This window comes from Asterias rubens, chromosome 13, assembly GCF_902459465.1.
Source record: "Asterias rubens chromosome 13, eAstRub1.3, whole genome shotgun sequence".
Classification (NCBI taxonomy): domain Eukaryota; kingdom Metazoa; phylum Echinodermata; class Asteroidea; order Forcipulatida; family Asteriidae; genus Asterias; species Asterias rubens.
The window spans coordinates 2,264,287-2,286,424 of NC_047074.1; the positions used below are offsets into that span (position 1 = coordinate 2,264,287).

General features: G+C 40.4%; 1 protein-coding gene across 20 annotated transcripts in view; it reads right to left on the reverse strand.

Annotated features, from left to right (window-relative positions):
• The window catches only part of LOC117298308 (dedicator of cytokinesis protein 9-like), a 97,873-nt gene that overhangs the window by 59,799 nt on the left and 15,936 nt on the right, over nt 1-22,138 (reverse strand). For 11 of the 20 annotated variants that reach the window (XM_033781466.1, XM_033781472.1, XM_033781468.1 and 8 more), the window contains exons 1-9: nt 17,803-20,898; nt 9,656-9,772; nt 6,960-7,049; nt 5,715-5,797; nt 4,906-5,068; nt 2,558-2,689; nt 1,780-1,969; nt 1,062-1,234; nt 219-377 (exon numbers count right to left, since the gene is read on the reverse strand). In XM_033781466.1, coding sequence (XP_033637357.1) covers nt 219-377; nt 1,062-1,234; nt 1,780-1,969; nt 2,558-2,689; nt 4,906-5,068; nt 5,715-5,797; nt 6,960-7,049; nt 9,656-9,772; nt 17,803-19,797 — 3,102 coding nt within the window. In that variant the 5' untranslated portion in view covers nt 19,798-20,898. Of the gene's footprint in view, nt 1-218; nt 378-1,061; nt 1,235-1,779; nt 1,970-2,557; nt 2,690-4,905; nt 5,069-5,714; nt 5,798-6,959; nt 7,050-9,655; nt 9,773-17,802; nt 20,899-22,138 lie in introns of those variants that run through there. The other 9 variants (XM_033781476.1, XM_033781475.1, XM_033781477.1 and 6 more) reach the window with 5 other exon arrangements.

The window sequence follows — 22,138 nt, forward strand, 5'->3', positions numbered from 1 at the left end:
CATGTAGACCCTTTAAAACAGGAAGAAGAGTGAGAGCCTCGTCACACAAGGCAACTTTTATAGAGCAACCTGGAGGCAACCAATAGCAGTGCATGCTACATGACCACTTGGGTACATGAAGTGCATGAGCCGATTTTCAAACAATGTCGTACGATCCAAAAGAATAGTATGTGAACATGAAATGTGGATGGATTCTCTTCTCCTATTTGGTGACTTACATTTTCCGCTTTCTCAGGCGCGCTCTCGATAGGTTCTCCCTCTTTACTGAGGGCGGCAGACAACTTGAAGTTGAGTCTCTGGAATTCAACGACAAATCGTTTTGGGAATTCTTCCTCGTAGGGTTTGCTTTCAGGTTCGGTCATCACCTTCTCTCCTCCCTAAAATAGTGTTTTTAAAAATAGCATTAATCTCAGATGAAAAACTTTTTGACAAGAACTTATGGTAATTATAATAATAACAATAAAACAAGGCATTTATGTGGTGCTCTGAAAAAAAAACAGTGCTTCAGAATCAACAACAGAATTAAAAGCAAAGAAGTGAAGAAAATGCATTAAAACAAACGGTCATAAATTGGGGAAAAACATGAGTTTTAAGTTGCTGCTTGAAGGCCACTTCCCCGATAGCACACGGCAGCTTGTTCCACAATTTAGGGGCAAAGGCAAAATTTAAACTGTCCCGAGCCTTGCTTTTGGCGTGCGGTGACATCACAAGAGGAGTGAATCTCCCTACGAACTCGAGGCCAATTTGGAGGATTTATATACGAACAGGAGAATTTTGAACTTGGTTCTTTCCTTTCTTTGCTCGGAACTTTTTTTTTCAATTACAGCTCATTTTGACATCTATCTGTTCGGGGCTTGAGAAGGCGCCATGAATCTTTCTACCATGCTTCAAACCTTCTGGGCTATGGTTCTAACCCAAGCTTACCCATCTGGTAACGAAGCAATTAAGTGCCTTGCTCAAGGGTACAAGTATCATAAACAGGATTTGAACCCACACTCTGCTGCTGACAACACCACAGCTTGGATCCGCAGAACTAGACCGCTCGACCAAACTAAGCTTACCTGCATTCTTGGATAGAGCAAGTAGACGTTTGCCCTGTGCTCCTTGCGTTTCTGTGAGTTTGTTTTCTCCGTCTCTTTCCCATAGCCTTGAAGCTCCGGATGTTTACTCTTCTCCAGTTTTTTCTTAGACTCCGATTGGTTTGGGGAGGGGATGGGATCGTCAGCGTACTCTCCTAAAACGGAGGTAAAACAAAACTTTAAATTATTGTTCTCAAGGTTTTGCCAAAGTCCATCCCTCTGTTTGTTCTACAGATATTTCCATGGTAATTGTTACAGATTATTTTTCCCCTTACACCAATGTGTTTAAAGCACTGTATAATCAGTTCTTTCCCCCAGAGTTCTGTGAAACAAATCCAAATGCAAATCACTCGGTGGGGTTTCGAACCCAGGACGTTTGCATTGCTAGAGCAGATGTTTACCCAGTTAAACCACCGAGCTAGCCCAGTGGCTAGAGGCAGTCCGAATCGTATGTGTAAGCAGCGGGTACATGTACCACAAAGATTTAAATGTTCTACCAGTTTAACCAAAACGGTTTCTCTTACTAGGCATTCTTCGCTTTCATAGCTAACGCAGAAATTCAGCGCTTGCAGAGTAAGCAGAGAATTGTGATCATAAACGGCTAGTTCAAGAGTAAGCAGAGTCATGAAAGTGGGCCTAGGTAATATGAAATGCTTGTGACTGTTTTATGCTTAGCAGATTTGACATTTGCTAATTTTACCTTGATCGAGTAAGTCTTCCATAGATGACATACTCTGCTTGTCGGAGATAGCTTCTTGTTTCTGGAGGTCAATGACCCTCTTGAAGGCATTATACCAGTCGTCCATCTCTTGTTGGTTCTCAGCAGCGACACTCTGGACTGATCGGTCCTGCATCTGTAGCTCCATACCATATTTACGCTGCTTGACAGTCTGCAAATAAAGTTATATTGGCTGAATAAGAGATGTTATATTGACCGTCTAGTTGTTCTGTTTAAGAAGTTGTATTGACTGTTGGGGAATTTAGTACTACATGTACATGTTGTATTTCTCTGCTTGTATCTCTGCACAAGAGATTATATATTGACTGCTTAAGAACTGTTATATTGACTGTATAGAAAGCATGCTGTTTAAAAAATTGTATTGACTGGTTCTGCATAAAGTGTTTCATAATGTGCTTGTATGTCTAAGACAGGAAGTTATATTGACTGATGACCAGAATTGTTATATTGACTGTCTAGTTGCACTGTTTAAGTGGCTTCATTTACCATTCCTCCTTCTGAACTTGAATTCAATGCAAATGTTGCTTACCAAACCCAGTCAGTAAAAAAAAACTGTTATATTGACCGTTTGAGGGTTTTTATATTGAATAGCTAGATAATTGATCTGTTTAGGAGCTGTTTTTGTATTAAGCTGCAACATTTACTGATATGAGGGAATCCAGAAAGTCACAATGAGCTGTTATATTGACTGGGGATGACGCCCGCAAGTAAGGGATTCCTGACTCAGGCCTACACGTACCTTGATGACGTCAACGAGGGAATCAAGAAACAAGGTTCCCTTAGCGGAGTTACTCTTCTCATCCTTATGGTACTCCAGTAAGAAAGATTTGTCTCCGAGCTGGCGAAGGTAGAAAAATCGCCTCTTGAATGCCTGTAAAGAAAGATCACAACAAAATTCATCAAATATTTGTATGCAAGGCAGGGATCATTAAAACCTAACTCTTAAAGTTGCTTTCTTAATTGGAAAGAAAATTAGCTAGCTAGTTAGTCAGAAGCAAAATACACAACAATTTCGTTTAACTAGTGTAACCTGCTCAATATCAAGTGGCAAGACTGATGGAGGTGACGGATAATTTTGCTGTGCTTAGCTACATTGTGTGCTTAAGCAGCTTGATGAAACTACCACCTGAGCCCAATTTCAAAAAGCCTGTAAGCATAACAATTTGCTAAGCACAGAAAAATCATGCTCAACAGAAACTAATCACCAGCCAAAATTTCATCAGGTTTACATCATTGCAAATGGTGCCTCACTCATTTTCTTGAATAGCAAGGAAACTTGCTTAGCAGTATCTTCTGCCTAACAGCTTTATAAAATTGGGTCATGGTCCGATATGCTAACCAAATCAGATTCCTACATGTGTTGATAAAATGTAGTATTTGAAGGTCATTTCGATAAAGGAAAAAGTAGGGTTTACCCCGGTATAAAAAACCAAAGTCCACGCCCTACGATTTTGTACTTTGCTTCCGTTTATGACTTTCCAATTTCCCCCTTTTCCCTTTCCAGTCATGCATTTTTTTTACCCCCTTTCTTTCCCTTTACATTAGCTCTCAGGAAGTCACAACTAGAAAATCTGGTCTTGACGCTGAACGGTCGTGGCAGCTTGAGTGAAAAAAAGGGGAGTCGTGCTGGTGTCCTTGGTTTGTTACGAGACATTCAAATAACCCCTTGACATTATGAGACTGAATGTTAACATAGATTGACATTTTATCTGTCGGGTCGTGCTGCAATGTAGCCTGAACATTATTAGAACATGACGAGCATTGATTGTGGGACTACATGTACATGTATGTTCTCTAACTTTTCGTAATGAGTGAGTCATGTACATGTACAATACAGCATGTGCTAAGCAATTTTGTGTATTTACACGCTAGAAATGAAATTGGGCCATGCTCAACTCTGCTATTAGAAATAGTTTTGCATTTTTTGTCTGCTTAAGGAATTAGCCTGGAATTTATTTTGTTAGTGGGCAATGCCAGTTTTATTTTGCAAATGGAACTTCCATTTGGAAACCTGAAAGTCAATGAAAAAGTCTTAAAGGGGCACCAAGGCCAAGACCAGGGCAACAGAGGCATTGGCCTATGTGGCCTCCATGAAATTCCAGTCCTGCTGGAGACTGACAGGACCATAACAAACCAAATCATCGATATCTCTTGTTTCACCTCCTCTGAAAGGGTTTGACATGTCTTTTAGGAAAGTGTTCATTATGGAGTTTGTGAAGGGTAAATAAGTTTGACGGCAGAGCGGAAGGGACATTAGGGGGAAGAGTGGTAACAAGAGGACACCAGGGCCCAAATTCATGGCTCTGCTTACCGCCAAATTCTGCGCTTACGATCACGATTCCCCGCTTACGTGCAAGCGCCGAATTTCTGCGCTAGCCTTGTACATGTGTAAGCATAGAATGCCTAGTAATGAGGAGTACACGCACAGAAGCCAAAACTCGCCGCTATTCCGTGAAATACGCTTGCCGTAAGCACAGAATTCCCTGCTTCTGTGAGCGGCGATTCTGTGCTTACGGTAAGCAGAGCCATGAAATTGGGCCCTGTATTAGACAGAAGCAGGTAATACCTGACTGTTTAATGACATGAAATGTAGGCTATTTGAAGCGAGGGGTGCACCGTATTGACAACTTACTCAGAAAAAGCTTCTTCAATTGACCCCATTGTCCCAAAAATATTCTGCACACCACTACACAATTACTTCCAGCGCTGGGTAAAAGTTCTGTGTTGCAAATGTTTTTCTGTACCAGAAGATTTAAATGAGGCATGATCTCGGCACAAAGTATTTATGAATATTTAAGAATATTAAAACATGATACCGGGCACAGAGTGTCTATGAATAATATTCATGAATAATAAAAATGGAATACCTGGCACAATGTGTTTATGAATATTCATGAATAATAAAGCAGAATACACAGCAGTGTTTTTAATGTATAAAACAGGATACCCTGAGCTCAGTGTGTTTATGAATATTCATGACCATCAAAAACAGAGTACCCCCTACAGTATGTTTATGAATACATGAATATTAAAACAGGGTACCCATCACTGTATGCTAATGAATGTCAATGAATATTCATGACTCACCCTGATGAGCCCAGTCTGCTGTCCGAAGGGCGTCTTATAGAGGAATCCCTGCATGTAGATATTTCCAGAGGGTTTGCTGTCCGTAGCCTCCTTGCTATCGTCCTCCTCATCAATCTCGTAGGCCTGGGCGTGGAGCCCCTCTGGACCTACGTCCTTCTGGTAGCTAGGGGTCAAGAAGCAGAGGGCGAAGTTCAAATTTTGATCATGTTTTACTTTTATAACAGCACAATCTAATAAATAATGTTGTACAAAGGTACATGTAGTGCATCCTGTTCGATCTCAGATCCTCAGAGCCTGAAAAAACATTTGCTGCGATGGAAAGGGGGTCTCGCCCCCCCCCTTACCCCAAAATAAAAAAACATAAAGAAAGAAGAAAATCTTACCCCCCCCCCCTCAACGGCAGACAAAGTCTGATTTGTGTCTTGAATCTGTGTTTTTAGTTTTCACAAGCTAAAACAACATTTTCAAGACGAAAAAAAAAAAAAAAAAAAAAAATGTTTTATTCATTTTTGGACGATCTTCACCTCTAATTTCTGCTATTGATAATATTTTTTCTTCGTCAACAACCATTTTAGGGTTTTGCGACTTGAGAATTGGTTATAAAAAACTTCTTTAATAAAATGTTCGACCGGTCACCAAGGGTGCCAGCCCAGACCGCTGACTAGGTTGTGCCGCGTTTGGAACGAAAAAAGACATCCATCAACCACATGACTTTAAAAAAGGGTCCCTCTACATGTATGTCACAACTCTCACAATAGAACAAGGCTCTTAACAAATTGTATCAACAGTGAAATAATCATTGAACTTACCCCGGCAGATCTTGGAAGGGACCCCCATAGCTGCCATACTTATGGTTGATAACTTTCCATTCTGTTAAGTAACTGTTGATGCACTGTACAGGGACAAGAAAGAAAGAAAAGATATTACAAATCAGACAAAAATCATGCTAACCAGAAGCTTAAACACTGCCTTGGTGTAGAATGCCTTGGTTCTCAATGGGCTGATAGCTGCAGCAAAGGGACAGGATTTGTATTTTTATCAAAACTGTTTTAAAATTGGCCGCATTCACAAAATGGAAACCACTGTAATTTGCTTCATTAGCCAATCTTTAAAGAAAGATTTTTGACATGATATACATACATGTAGTACATGAACTTAATGACTTTTTATCGATTGGGGCACTTCAGACAAAACAATTTAACCAAGATGCATTCTACCATTCAGCTCTTTATACTAAGCAGGCTTAATTTTAAAAAGTTTTTTTTTTTTTTTGGGGGGGGGGGGTGGTGATGTTAACGTACAAAGTATAAAAAACAAAACAGTTCTATGTTTATCCTCCACTTTGTCATTTTTATTTAACTGTCGTTTCCTCATTTGTTTGAATTCACATTATCGCACATAGCCGTAGGGCTGTCAATGCAGCATGCATAAATACAGGAAGTGCTTTTATAACCATGCACACAGGATCCTCCTGACCTCTGTGTAGCACACAACAAGCGTTGGAATTCAAACACCACTTCCTTTACTGGAAAAATCCAGGAAAAGCGTGAATGGTCACGCTTTACAAAATCAAGAAAATGCTTTTTAAAGACTCTGGACACTATTGGTAATTGTCAAAAACCAGTTTTCTCACTTGGTGTATCTCAACATATGCATACAATAACCAACCCGTGAAAATTTCAGCTCAATTGGTTGTCGAAGTTGCGAGATAACTATGAAAGAAAAAAACACCCTTGTCACACGAAGTTGTGTGTCTTTAGATGGTTGATTTCGAGACCTCAAGTCTAAATCTGAGGTCTCAAAGTCAAATTCGTGGAAAATTACTTCTTTCTCAAAAACTAGTGTATGTCACTTCAGAGGGAGCCGTTTCTCACAAAGTTTTTTACTATCAACCTCTCCCCATTATTCGTTACAAAGTAAGGTTTTATGCTAACAATTATTTTGAGTAATCACCAATAGTGTCCACTGCCTTCAAGGATTTGAAACTTTGCATGATAAAAGTATCCCTCACTAATTTCAGTGATATCGATTTAGATTTAAAGAGGGTAGTCTACCTCTTTAACGAACAGCGATGAAGCCTCTCCCAGAGCCCCTTCAGGTACAGTGGATTTTGTTGTCCGTAATTGACGCGGGATCGTGGACGCCTGCGGGAGGGGAAAAAAAGAAAGAAAGATCGAAAGTCCAATGCATTAATGGAAAGCCGGGAGACGGAGGCAATTATTGATAAGAACAGTGGGTAGATATTCTTAAAAATCAAGCAAATAGAGAGCACTCGTCATTCTCTGAGACTTCAACGATGAACATTGGCAGGCATAATAATTGGCAGGAATGGTAAGAGGGCTGACCTACATGCACGGTGAAGGCTTTTATAGACTTTTCAGGATATTTAATAACAATTTGTTCTGATTTTTCTTTGGGGGAACAAAAGAAAAACTATAATCAGATTGAGGTAATTACATGCATTAGGAAGAGTAGTGCACATCATGCCTCCATTACAGCAAAGTCAAAAAGTTACTAAGATGCTACAATGCTTGGCTGGATTTTTGCTGATTTTACCTCAAATATTTGATTCAAACTTTAAACAACTATTTGTACACACTCAAGAAAGATACTAGCTTCCATTAAAACATGTTTTAAAATGTGTTGCACGAAAGTATCCATCAATAATAAGTGACAGTTGATTAAAAACTAAAAATGAATTATTATCGGGATCCTGACATTATCGAGCATGTCTTTCAGCCATGAATAAAATTTGTGCATGTTACACAAATTTTGTGCAATGTCCATGGCATATCAGAAAATATTTTTAATAAATTATGGCTTCTTGTATAGCGCTCATATCCGTCACTCAGTGACGCTCAAGGCACTAAACATTCAGTATTAATAATAATAATAATAATAATAATAATAATAATAATAATAATAATAATAATAATAATAATAATAATAATAATAATAATAATAAGACTTGTAATGTGCACGTATCCACCCTGCTGGGTGTGCAAGGCGCAGTAAAAACCAACAACAAACAAAACAAAACAAAAAAAAGAAAAACAGACACAACAAAATTAGTCCTTGAAAACCTGTGACATAAGATAAGTTTTGAGAAGAGATTTGAATGTTGTGGTACATAGACAAGAAAAGAAAAGTCAGGCCCCCACCCCAATTGACATTCAAGAAGTGTCTTGTCCCTTCAAAAAAGAGCACTCCAGACCCATCTTCTTCTCACATCAAAGCACTAAATCTCTCCTCATCTTGAAGAAATCATCCCCTCTCCGTTCCTCCTCATTACAGCATCTTGTATCCTCTCATTCGAAACCCCACAAATCCACCTTGGACATAATTGCTACACCCTACGAAAACCTATCTAATTGATGCAATCCAGATGTTCCATTATAAATGCTCTCAAACCGACCTTCTTTCTAGGGACGTTTTTTTTTTTTTTTTTTTTCCTTCGAAATGTTTGGTTTTTCTTGAGTGCTTAGCTGTGACATAATGCAACCAGCTTTCTAGGGATACTTTTATTTTTTATTTTTTTCCAAAGTAATAACATGGTCGTTTTTTTCTTGAATGCTGGCTGTGACAATGATAAGCGGCCGGTGTTCTATTGACGCTTTTACTCTCTTTTTTTCAGAGAAATAAAGTGTGTTACTAGGTTTTTTTTTCTTGAGTGCTACATGTAGCTGTGACAATGATATGTGGCCGGCTTTCCAGTGATATTTCTTCGGATAGGAGTAATATTATGTTCGGGTTTTCTTGAGTGCTGGGTGCAACGATGATATGCGGCTGCCAAGTAGGGACTTGTCAACAGGTATTAATAAGGCAAGACGTTGTAGCGTCTTGAGGAGCAGGTAGGGTCGTCTTGAGTAGCAAGTAGGGCTGTTTCTTTCCTGGGTGAAGGGGGGTGGAACTGGGGCATTGTTATTATCGCCTCGGGGAGATTGTGTCTTAGAGATGATGCGGGATTGTTTCACAGGATAGAGTTTCTACATCGATATGAGTAGGTCAGGAATGGGCTTGGATTTGCTTGGAATTTTTTCGCACTTTAATGGTGAATTTTTTTTGCTGTAGACAACTACATGTATTAGTAGGCAGTTTTTTTAGGCTATGTTTATGTTTACAAAAGAGACACAGAGCCTATGAAATTGGTTCCTGCGTGTAACATTCTAGAGTACTTTACAAACCCCCTACAAGCTATTTTACTCTTTCACTGATTAACATGCAAGTACAGAAGTATATACATGTAGCCAGCAGGCAATTTCACGAAACTTTACGCAACTGCGTAAGTTCACTTGCGCAGCGTTTACGGCGCAAGTTGCTCCAGAAACGTTGCGCAAATGGACTTAAATGCAGTTGCGTCAAGTTTAGTGAAATCAGCTGCTGGGACCACACCACAATACAACTTAGCTGACTAACCCAGTCAGCTTTATTAACTGATTTTAGGAAAAATCCTTCACTAGCCCACATTTCTGTCATGGCAAAATTTCTGGCTCGTTGCATTTTCTCAATCATGCATAGGAACTCTGCTTAGTCGAAAAATATTCCTTCATGATTTCTTGCTGAGGAAATATTTGCAGGATACCAGTCACAAATGGTACCATCTGTTTTTGCTGGTAACCTTAGTCTGGTGAGCATGCTTTGTGCTTAGCTACTTTTGGGCTCTAAAAGCATGCTAACAACTTGGCTATATTTCTGGCTCTAGTATTATTATCTCAATCAGGCAAAGGAAGTCGGACGATGCTAAACTTACCGATACATCATCATACGGAAACACAATCAGCGAGCGTAGCGGGTCGTTGTGGATAACGTTTCTGTTTTTCAGAATGTGTTCCTCATACTCCACTGGTTCGATCAACTCTTGCTTTTCCTGCAGAAGTAGAGATAAAACAGAATAATGGAAATAAAGTTAAAATGCAAGTCCAAGGGATTTTAAGGCATGGCATTTGGTCCTTAGAAAAAAGTAGGAATATTTCGTCAAGTACGTACAAGGGCTGACCTGCACACAGGCCTGATACTCCACAGAGGCTCTCAAGGGCAATCGCCTCCATGCCTTGGTGCCCTTCATATGCTCCAATAGAATTTTACAATTTCCTCCTGGTGTGCCGAGAAAATGCCTTGGTGCCCTTGCCCTTTCACAAACGAAGTATACAGGCCTGCATGTGTACATGGTTTAAAGCTTTAATATATACAATTGTTCTGTTTTTTCCAAAGGCAAAAAAAATCGGAAATCAAACTTAAGTAGGAAGAATGTCATGCCTACAGAATTCAAACATTTTTGATCACATTCCAAATGTTCACTAACATTTCCACAAACCTACATGTATGAACCTGCTGCGGGCAAAAAGTGTCAATACAAAAGTCGTCATCTTGCGGTTTTAAAAATCAGGACAAACACTTTAATTTGATTTTACTTCAAGCACTTTTTTTTTATTGAGGCAAGAATTTCTGAGATTTATTTTTTAAGACGGAAGGAAAGAAAGGGTATAACTAGGCCAGTTGGCGAACACTTTAGGCAAAATGAAATTAAAAACATGTTTAGCGTTCCTGCCCGCTTCATTTTAAGAGACTTTTCCATGGTTAAAAAAAAGGAAAAAAAAGAAAAAAAAAGAAAAAAAAAGGGATATATTTTAACGAACAGCCAAAAATCATTATGAAAAATAGCCCAGCTATTTATATTAAAAACTGTGTCAGGCGGCCATTTAAAAAAACAAAAAACAAAACACCCTTCCTTTTTTCGAAAAGGGAGGACGCTAAACATGTTTTTCTTTGTGCCTAAGCGGATTGGCTGTTACATTAATTGACATCAGTGACGGTATTTCAGAGAGACAGATGACTGCTGTGACACCATGAGGGGAGCCTGGTGTTTGGCCGCTGTGATATTTAGTTTCGTCCACAAGACATTGTTATGTTACATTGTACGTTCAGTGTGCGCGCATGAATCATGAAGTATTTCTCTCTGTAGAACCTGGTTTAGGTAGGGGTCGCCAGGAATGTTTGAAGTAAATTAAGGGAACCGAATCAAACTTTATAACACTCAACCGAAGGCCAGAGGCCAGTGAGTTTAGTCGGGCTAGTAAACTTGTAATCAGACAAGTCCGGTGGTCTTTTTAATTGACAATATTACCGTGGTCTACATGGTCTAGAGGTTAGACTGCAGTACTTGCAATTACAAGGTTGTGGGTTTGAATCCTACGAAGCTACTGTGTAAGGGCTGATTTCACAATGACTAGAATAAGTACATGTATAATCGTCTAGATACTGAATCACAGTTTCTTGATTTGTGCAATTTATAATCATAGGCGTTTAATCAATGTTAGTATGAGAGAGATTGAGCTTGACATTTATATCCCCTTGTGGGAGTTCTCTTGACAAGAAGATCATCTAAACAAAAAAAAAAAACAAAAAAAAAAAACAAACAGACAAGCAGACTGCACTGATTGTTTGGTATGGTTTAAACTACATATAAAGTACCATGCATACAATATGACAATGTTGAAAGAAAATCATAAAAGACAGGGATAATTGAAAAGGCTGGCACACCATTGACATGGGCCCAAGTTCATAAAGCCTGGAAGCACAAAAATTTGCTTAGCATGGAACTGCTTCCTTAATAAAAACAGGATTACCAACCAAATTTTCACGTGGTTTTCAGGTTTAAGCAAACAACAGCTGAATGCCAGTAACACGCAAAATGCAACAAACTAAAATTTGTTTGGTAATCTTGTTTTTAGCAAGGAAGAAATTTTATGCTAAGCAAATTTTTGTGCTTACAGGCTTTATGAAATTGGGCCCTGATTGAAACAACAAACTAACTGGTCCCACTGGCCATTCATTGAAAAGGTTACAAGCAAACCCTGAAGTTAACACCACAAGATGAGATACAAGACTCACAAACTTATGTAAAATCCAAGACTGTAAAAATAGGCAATATTGACTTCACTTTAGTTTAAATCAAAGTGGATGTAAAAACGGAATACCGGCAAGGAAAATGCACTGCGATTCGGCGCACTCCAAGATACTATCATAACAACCACCGAGCCGGTGCTCATTTGCAATGTAAATCAAGGTCGCCTGTACTGTACCTCGTCCAAAGAAACTGATAATATATAGACAGATGGCAAATCATACATACATGTAGGTGAATGTACGCTATAAACATGAAAGCGGATATATACAATCTTATCTCATCTACATCACCAATGAATTAACTCATTTTCTTTTCCTTGATCGAGGGGAAAGCTTCTATGGTCAGAATGACAAGGAATCTTGGCGCTATATTTAGAGAGTGTTTTGGAAAGATGCCGAGATTTCAGAGCATAAAACCATGAAGGGCATAGAAAAATGTTTAGATCCCCCACAGACCAAGATAAAATAGATTCCGATGTGCAGGACGACGTATGTGGGGTTTTTTGCAATAGCTTGACATTTTATATCAGGCCTTGAACTTTAAGGGACACAGAAATTTGTATCTGGCGAGGGGCACCTTTATGAGAAAATGTAGATTTGTACAGGGCACCATGTGCAGCAAAAGCAGAGGGCACTGGGGCAATTGCTGTGGGTGCCGTGGGTTATTTCCAGGTCTTTAATATAAAGTGGTATAGTAAGGTTGGCAAATACTGTAGAACACACAATTGAAATGAAATGTTCTACACGTATGTACCATAATCAATATTAGTGTAGATGTGTCGTACATTGTTTTAATATTACCATATGGCGACCAAGGACCAAACAAAACAGGGGAAACAAAAGGTCTCCATTTAGCAGATTTCTGAAGAATGGCGTCGCCACATGCATACAGGAGGATGTTAATTATTGGGACAAAGGAAAGAGAGAAAAAAATTTTTTACAAGGATGTAAAAATTTAAAATACTCGTTTCCTGCTTGTTTTGCGTAGCTGAAAATTGTCAGGTAAAATTTCCTTAGCAGCACTATGAAAATGGGCCAAGTTGCCTAAGGGGAAGTACCACAATCAGTCGCCTAAATTTGTGGAGGATTTGCTTCCAATATCCCCCACGAAGAACACGCACCACTTTGCTACTACAGGCCTTGAAATAACCCACAGCATCCACAGCAATTGCCCCCCCCCCCTCTGTGCTTTCACTGTGGTGCTCTTTGCAAAGTTCCAATACAAATTTACATTTTCCGTTCCTGATAGAAGCGCCCCTAACCAAAGGAAAGTTGCCGTAGCCCTTCAAGAACCAAATTCAAGGCCTGCTACTGTCCATCAATCCAACAACGCCTGATTTTCCCAAATGAATTAATAGAGGTGTGAAACCGTTTAAGACCTTTCTCAAGTCAAATAGAGTGTATTACAAAGTCCTTTCTTCACATTGGATACGGGTGGTTATTATCATAGTCTGATCATGGCTCACTGGTGTTGCCATGAAAGAAGGAAACGGTGTTACCATGGGGAGAAGGGGTGGGGGACGTCACCCCTCAATGAATGTGTTTTAACGAGGGTATGATGGGGTGTGATGGCTAGAGTTGGGGGGGGGGGGCACCTGAGACTAGGCCTCAAATTAAAACCAGCATTTGCTGTGGTGCCCTGTGCTTTTGCTATGGTGCTCTTTGCAAAGTTCCAATCCAAATTTACATACTACATGTAACTTGCAATAGAAAACAGGAAACTTGCTGTGCCCTCTTCAAGAGGGAAGTTCAAGGTCTGTGGGACTGATTCAAAACTTGTTCTTACAGTATGGATAATGATAGCAATGACCTGAGCCCATTGTGTACATTACAATGTACAAAATGATAGGACAGTTTTGGAAAATTTGTGAAAACTTTGGACTCCAGGAGATAGGTGTGCCTGCGAGTGTTGATTTACCGTCAGTTTAGAAGAGAAGGAAGGTATACATGTAAGGATTGGTGGGAGGGGCATTTGACTAGGAGTGGGAGGTGAACAGGAAAGGGGATGTGGTGATGGGAGCAGAGGGGCCTGGAGGGGGTATAGGTCATAGCGATGTTATCTGCAAATTCACATCTACTCTATGCAAAAAGTGGCAAAGGCTGACTATGTATAAACTCTAGCAAGGTCTTTCTCAGACACTTTCCAATGTTTTCCCATGGCATTTAAATCTCTAAATAACCCCTGGACTTAGATTTCACAGAGCTTTAGGAAAAGTATCCTCAGCACTAGAGAAATAATTCACAGGTAGCAGGAGCTCTTTATATGTTTGGAAAATAATGGGTGTTTTTCTTCAGCAGGCTGACTTAAAAAGTCTAAATTCAGATCAAAGTCTCAAATTTATCATCCTTTACAAAAATTTCCTTCACAATTTCCTTGACAATGTCAACAGACAATCAACACCACCGCATCCCATCAATTATCCAATGTTGATCTAAAAAAAATACCTCATTGATCTATCATAGATAACAAAACCACAACTATCATCTTTCTCAGACTCCTCTCACCAACGTCTACCGAGGAGTCTCACGGATCAATCTTCATTATCACCGTCTCGCGTCTTGAATGCCATGGAAGACGTAGACAAGGAGAAAACATTCAATCCCTCGGGGGGAGGCGTCTCGGATGCGAGGAGTGAGCATCAATATCAGGCCGAGGACGGCTTGAGGTGATGACTCCGAACACCGTGTAACGAACAATGGACGTGGCTGTGGTGTCTCGACCAACAATGAGAAGAAAAATATTTGTCCAAGAATGCAAGATGAGAATTCCAATATGGTTTTATCGGAGAAGAGAGACTGATTGCGAGGTGACAGACAAGACGATGAGACTTTGTGATGTGGCTAATATTAATAATTTGTTTCCACATTGGAAAACCGACTTTGGTTCCCATATTTCTATAGTAAAAATACATAGGAGAATTTAGGTTGTGGTCTCACAAAAAACAACGGTGCAAGGAGAAGAGTGGTACTTGCGCCTCAAATCTTCCTCCCAGGGGCCTGCCGTTTTAAAACTTTTTTTGGGGGGGGGGGGGGACACAATGGGGGGGGGGGCTACAATGAGAGGGGGGTGGGCCCTGAAACTGGGTAGCAGTCTCCTGAACGTCCAGGGTGTTATGATAAATGATTTACAAACTCTCTACATACACCAATACAAACGGTTTCAGGCACAAATTAACATCTTCAAGAAAGTTCAAAGGTCTATAAAAAAATAAAATCTAGACATCAGTGGTAACAAAATTGAAGGCCCGAATATAAACATAAACCAAATTGGATTTGCGATAATTAATCATGAGGCAACCCCAAAACTATCAAATAAACCCAAGATTGTTTACCGCGGGCAAGCAACATCCAGACGGAAATGGAAATGCGATCCCGACAACAAAACGCATAGGCAATTTGTTTACCGATGACTAATGTTATAACAGGAGGCAAAGCTGTCTGGAGAAGTAATGTAGAAACTAACCTTTGTGCAAAGCTAATGTTCCAATATTTGAGACTCTGTTGACGCCCCCGGGGAGGCGAGGGGGGGGGGGGCTCTGCATCCAGACATCCAACGAGAAGTACCGTGCAATTTTCTCTGAAAATTACATTCAGTAATTGGATACTGAAGGTGGATACACAATGTAATGTGTGTGTTTCTCATGAGGACTGAGTACTGGGAACGTGTAATGTACACTACTACAGTACATCAACACTACTAATACCATGCACCAAGGTTTGAATTTCTTGGGAAACAAATCCGCAGGACCATGAAGACTGCAGGGCTTGGAGCTCAAAATATGAACAAGAATTTTGTGTGCAAGACCAGAATTAAATTAAGCAGAGCGAAAGTCAACATTTGAACCCAAACGTTACTGTCGATACCCCTTTTGGGGTGGGGATATCTTTTTCCATAACCGCAGTACTTCAAGTTTGACAAACTCCAATACATTTCACAAAGCAATAAATTTACCATAATAAATCTTAAACTGTATCCAGTCAAACAACCAGCTCATCCCAAGGGGTCAACTTTCATAACAAAGCAGGGTGTATGTCTGTATCAGATTGTAAGACTCTCCTTGACCTCTGAGTGACCTCGAACGACCTGGTGACCTTTAAGTGACTAAGTTCCTAAACTTCCCAGGAGTAATTTGAGAACAAACAGCTACACATACAGGCAGGTAACTGGTAAGTGTGGGTGTGTGTGCAAAAATGTATGCAAGGACTGAAGGAGGTGCATTACAGGTCTTCCTGCAGATTGTATTGAATTAAAGGCAGTGGACACTATTGGTAATTGTCAAAGACACGCCTTCATAGTTGGTGTGTCTCAACATATACATAAAATAACAAACCTGTGAAAATTTGAGCTCAATCAGTCATTGAACTTGAGATATGAATGAAAGAAAAAAACACCCTTGTCACACGAAGGTGTGTGCGTTTAGATGGTTGATTTCGAGACCTCAAGCTCTAAATCTGAGGTCTCAAAATCAAATTCGTGGAAAATTACTTCTTTCTCGGAAACTATGGCACTTCAGAGGGTGCCGTTTCTCACATTGTTTTATACCATCAACCTCTCCCTATTACTTGTCACCAAGAAAGGTTTTATGCTAATAATTATTTTGAGTAATTACCAATAGTGTCCACTGCCTTTAAATTTTAACAGTATGGGGAATGGGCCATGCAGAACTATCAATATTTGCATTGTGGTTTGTATCCCTACTCCAAATTTATTTGATCCATTCTTCAATAAAAAAAAATCAATTAAAAAATACCCCCCCCCCTCTCTACTTTACCGAGGAAAATATCATCAATAGCGATGATGGTTTCAAAAATCTCAAAATATTGTGACATATACTTGTCAAGTTAAGCCCGGTCCATACTTCCTGCGAATGCGAATGCGAATTTGACGTGAATTTGACGTCACAACTGTCCTTTTGCAGGATATTTGCAAGTGAGTTGAGCAGAGTTGAACTGTCGGGAATAATTCGTTGCAAATTTGTGACATCAACATTCGCTTCACATTCGCCTTTGCAGGAAGTCATATGAACCAAGCTATTCATACTAGAAGTTGAGTTGGTGTCAAACTTAATTTTTCCTTAGTTGGCCCAAGGCCTAGCAAATCTTACGGGGATCGGGCTTTTTCTATTTATGCTCCCACCCTTTGGAATAATTTACCCGTTCATTTGAGGATTATCACCAACTTTGATATTTTTAAAACCCACCTCAAAACATTTCTTTTTAAAAGACATTATCTCTGACTCTTTACATTTGTTTTTTTTTTCATTGCCTTTTCTATGGTGTTATAATTTTGTTGATTGTCTCGTTTTGGTGTTTGTCATTGTTTGTGTTTGTCGTTCTTATTGTACAATGTAATTTTGCTGTATTTTGCTTACTCTTTTTAGCTGAATGTTTATAATATGTAAATCACTGTACAGCGTTTTGAGATTTTTTAAGACTATATTTTTTTGAGCTATATTAAAAATAAATTATTATTATTATTATTATTATTATTATTATTATTATTATTATTATTAGAAGGGCAATATTGCTGATTGCTTACATGATTATCGTACGCTATATACAAATTTTGAAAGTTTTCTGAACAACATTACCCAATATATATAGCTCTACATGTTGTCTGGACATACATCACTTCCTTTACGTAATTACAAAACTTCCGAGCGTAATCATAAACGCTGACTGTCATGAAATGCTCAGCAGGAGTTCGGGACGATCCAGAATTAGAAAATGAGTAAGACCTGTCAGAGATCTTGCTCTACACTGTTTTTCAGATGCAGGTAATCTTGACATGACATGGGGATCTCCGATTAAATGAACTGTCATGGACTAATCTTAGAAAGTTTGTTGGACAGAAGAGTTTGACAAAAATTTGTTTTCTTTTGTATCTGCGAAACTTCTAAAAATATTTTAAGACACAACCCGTTTCTGCTGGCTTTAAAAAAGAAAATAGATAGACAAATACAAAATTTGAAAACATGAATGTTTACTAACCCCAAAGAAATCGATGAGTGGTGAAGTGGGCGGGGCCGGTGATGAAGGTGAAGGGGGTAGTTCCTCCCTGATCGGCTCAGGCGCAGAGATACTTATCTTCCGTCCGTTTCCAATCGTCAAACCCGGTGATTTAACAGACGGCCTCGGGGAAGTGTTTTGTGAGGAGATCAACTCAAATTTTTCCTTGGAAGTCCCTCGTGAGATCTGAGTCGATGATTGGTTACTCGTTCGAGAGGCCGACTGAGCTAATAAAATCCTCATTGTCGCTTCGGCTTTGTGGATCGGCATCGTGTTGACGGAACTCGATTTCTGGATCGGGAGTTTCATCGTTTTGTCTCGTTCTCGTTTCTCGGAAGCCGCTTTTCGTAAGATGGCTCGTGGGGGGTCGGGAATGTCGTTGGAGTTCAGGTCAGGGGTAGACGATGATCTCGGTGAGATTTTTTGTGACTCGATACTCGTTGGCCCGGATGAGATGTCAGGTTTTGATGTACTTGACATGAGACTTTGCCTCGGTGATATAGTCGGTTTGACTGCACAGACTTGTTGGGGTTGAGTTGGTTGGGTTGAGGTGGACATGTCCTTTTGCGAAACCGATGTTTGGACGGCATGGGATAATGTGGGTGGTAATCTCGGTGAAATAGCTTGTGACTCAAAACTCAGTGACTCAGATGAGTCATCAGGTTTCGATGTCACAACACTTTGCCTCGGTGATATATTGACTGCACTTGATTTTTGGGGATGAATTGGTTGGGCTGTTGTGGACGCGTCATTTTGTGAAACTGACGTTTTGGTTGACACGGATGTGTCGTTCCCAGGCGCAGGTATTTGGTCTGCACTTAGACCTCGAGGCAATGGAGCAGGCTTTTTGGGCCCGCTAGGAACTGACGAGTTCCTCGGAGATGTTGAATTACTTGGAGTTACTGAGGTCTTTGGGGACACTGAGTTTCTTGGAGATGTTGAGCTTTTCAAAGCTGCGGAGTTCCTTGGAGACGCCGAGGTTCCAGAAGATACTGAGTTTCTTGGAGATGCTGAGTTTCTTGGCGATGCAGAGTTTCTTGGAGACGCTGAATGGCCAGAGGAAGTTGAGTTTCTTGGCGAGGCAGAGTGCCCAGAAGATATCGAATTCCTTGGTGACGCTGAGGATCTTGAGGCTACCGAACTTCTTGGTGAGATGGAATTCCTGGGCGACACCGAGTTTTTCGGAGTCAATGAGGTTCTTGGAGAAGTTGAGTTCCTCAGAGACGATGAAATAGACCCCCTTGATGATGAAGATGAAATTGATCCTCTCTTGGCTGCATCTATCGTCAGTGACCCGTCGCTTGGGCTCTGCTTAGAAACAGTTCCCTTTGATGAAGTCACAGATCCGGTTCCCGCTGCGCATTTTGCAATACTTGGCTTGGTTTCGCCTGATACACGCTTAGCGGCAATGCCATTCGGAGTCCTGGTCGGCTTAACTGGTTCCTTGCTCACTGATCCACCTTGTTTTGAAACCATTGATTTAGTGGCTCCATGAGTGGATCCATGCTTTGTGGCGTCTGAATTGTGGGCTCCACTTCCTACTCTCGTTTTTGATGTTCCAGATTCGTGCTTCGAGGACTCAACATTTTGTGACGCTCCTGACCCCTGTTTTGAAACGGCTGCTTTAGTTCCATCCCCAGACTGATGTTTCAAAATGTTCGGTTTCAAAGCCCCAGAGGGCGACAGATTGTGCAAAGTTTTGCCATTCTGTAAGCCATCAGATGAGCGTTGTCGAGCCACAGGTTTTTTCGTTGTTGCAGTGCTCACTTTGGTGTGAGTTGCAGTGCTCACTTTTGCGTGAGTTACATGACTAGAATGTGGCAACATGGGTTGTTTTGTAGCCGTGGTAGTTGATGTCGTAGACGGTGTTTTCCGCGCTGCAAGTGTTGGTTTCAACGCACCGCTTGTTGTCGAAGCCACGCCAACTCTAGGCATCATGGCTTTCACTGGTTTTCTATCCACAGCATTAGACGCCATGACGGCAAATTCTCCACTATACTATCAACTCAAAAATAGTCACAACTCTCACAAGAATATCAGCATGAGGAAATCTACTTTTTTTTCTTATCTCCTATTGTGGATCATTGCAGTGACACACAAGTCACAGCGTGGTACAGCTACCATATTGCTCTCCCTTATGAGCACTATGTAGTCTTTTTTCTATTAGTCATCCGAGATTGCACCCGAATCCACTGTACACGTCACATTGCCAACATTTAAAGATAACATTACACAGACGGCTTGAAAGGAGACTATTAATGTATGCCTCGACATTCCTGATCAGGCTGGAGCAAAGACTAAACCAACCATTGGTGTAGCCACTTATCCAATGACAAATAAATACGCTGTTAATATTTGTCGACTTCCGTTCATGTTCTGTGGTTCTTACCTTGTGTAGAAACCGACATTTCAGTAAACATTATCCCAACTTTAGTTCAGGCGATAATCAAATACTGGAAGTGTAAGTACCCACTGACGAGCGCAATGTCAACAATGCAGTGTTGTTAAAAACTTAATCCTTTGTCCAAAACAAAAACATTCCTGGTCGACTTGTCATGATATTTACACAACAGTAGCCTGAACGCAGTTCCAAATCACTGTAGTTATTTCCACACTCTCCAGCAGCAATTTGTCAATGTCCACCCAGAAATCCGTAAATCAAAATGACTCAACAAGATGACCTCTGCAACTCGATTTATCCAAATATTCATACAATGTCATAATTTGTTGATTACTGGATATTTCTAGGTGATCTAGTAGAGCACTCTGGGTTAATGAGTGACTTCAAATATTCAGTTGGCACCAATAGTTGTTTCACATTGTGCACGGATACTGATAGCGATGTAGAAATTGGGTTCGAATGATAAGTTCACCAACGATGGCCGTCTTCCTGTTTAGTGATTCCACACTCCACACTCTTATCAAATTCCTGGTTCATGCTATATCCTGATTCTATACTAGCAATCCAACACACAAGAGCTAGTCTGTAGTGTGTAGTGTAGTCAGACAGTTATACACTGCGACAGACCTTGTACCAATTGCATGCATGTGATCAGTTTCTCGTCCCACACACATCAACTGCACCCACACATCCAATGTAATGTACAGTGAACGATATCATCGCTTGGTTGGTACACACTCCAAGGTTACCGGCCCAGGTCTAGTAGTTGTTCCAGAGAGGGTTACCATGGCAGTTGAAGACACAAGTTCTTGGCAAGTTGAGACACAAAGTTCAGAAGTGACATATTGTTGAAATGGCTCCGGGTGTATTTAGCCAAGCACTTATACTTCACACACTTCTTCCATGGAGGACTTCTTCGTAGTGTAACAAGAGTCAAGAACGCAGCAGGGAAATATCCCCAGCAGACAAGCTCTGACCAATGTGCACAAAGCAAATTATGTATTGCACAGTTTATACACACATTCTACAATGAATCATGATCACACCCATGCTGTACATGTAAAATCACACACACCATATGAAATCATTTACAATGGTGTTTAGATACATTGTACCATCAGTCATTGTCAGTTGAGCGGTAACACCACAGGTCCATCAATTAACACAGCCCAGCGTTTGTTCTTGCAGACTATCTCTGTTCCTTGCTGTCTGCTCCGACAATGTGCACAAATACATGTGAATTACGTATTGCACAGTTTAACATGTATCCTACATGTATCATGATCACACCCGTGCTCTACGATCACACACACTATACAAAATAATTGGAAATGTTGTTTACATCCTTATCACAGTGAAGCTATAACCATGAAGGAAGGATCCATGCCATAACACCACAGGCTAGCCAACTACTAACAGCCCATCGTTTGTTCTTGCGTCTGGCTATTCGCATGTCATCACCTCCCAGGGCAGTAGTCACACTTCACTCACACTCATGACAATGTGTAATAATGCCCCCTTCCAGAGGCCTCTCTTGCCCTGGAGTTAATGCCCTCAACCACTTATTACAGTCACTAATCCACTAAGCAGGCCCAGCTGTAGGGGTAACTCAAAACTCCCCACTGCTCATCATGTGCTGGAAGCCCACAGATGTTGCAGTGACTAAAAAAAGAAAGAAAACCTAACCCTGCTGCTTGAGGTGATGATTACTTTTAAAGGGATAATGCATCATGGTGTTTTTTGGGTTTTTTTTGACAGAGTAAATTAATTCTTCGGTTTTCGCACCAACAATAAGCTGAGATATGGTTTGACACAAAATTATGACACTACGTTTGGGTAATTCTGTCTAGACACCCACCCAAATAAAACAGAACCATACATGTTATGTACACTCTTAGAGTCCCCCATATCTTAAAA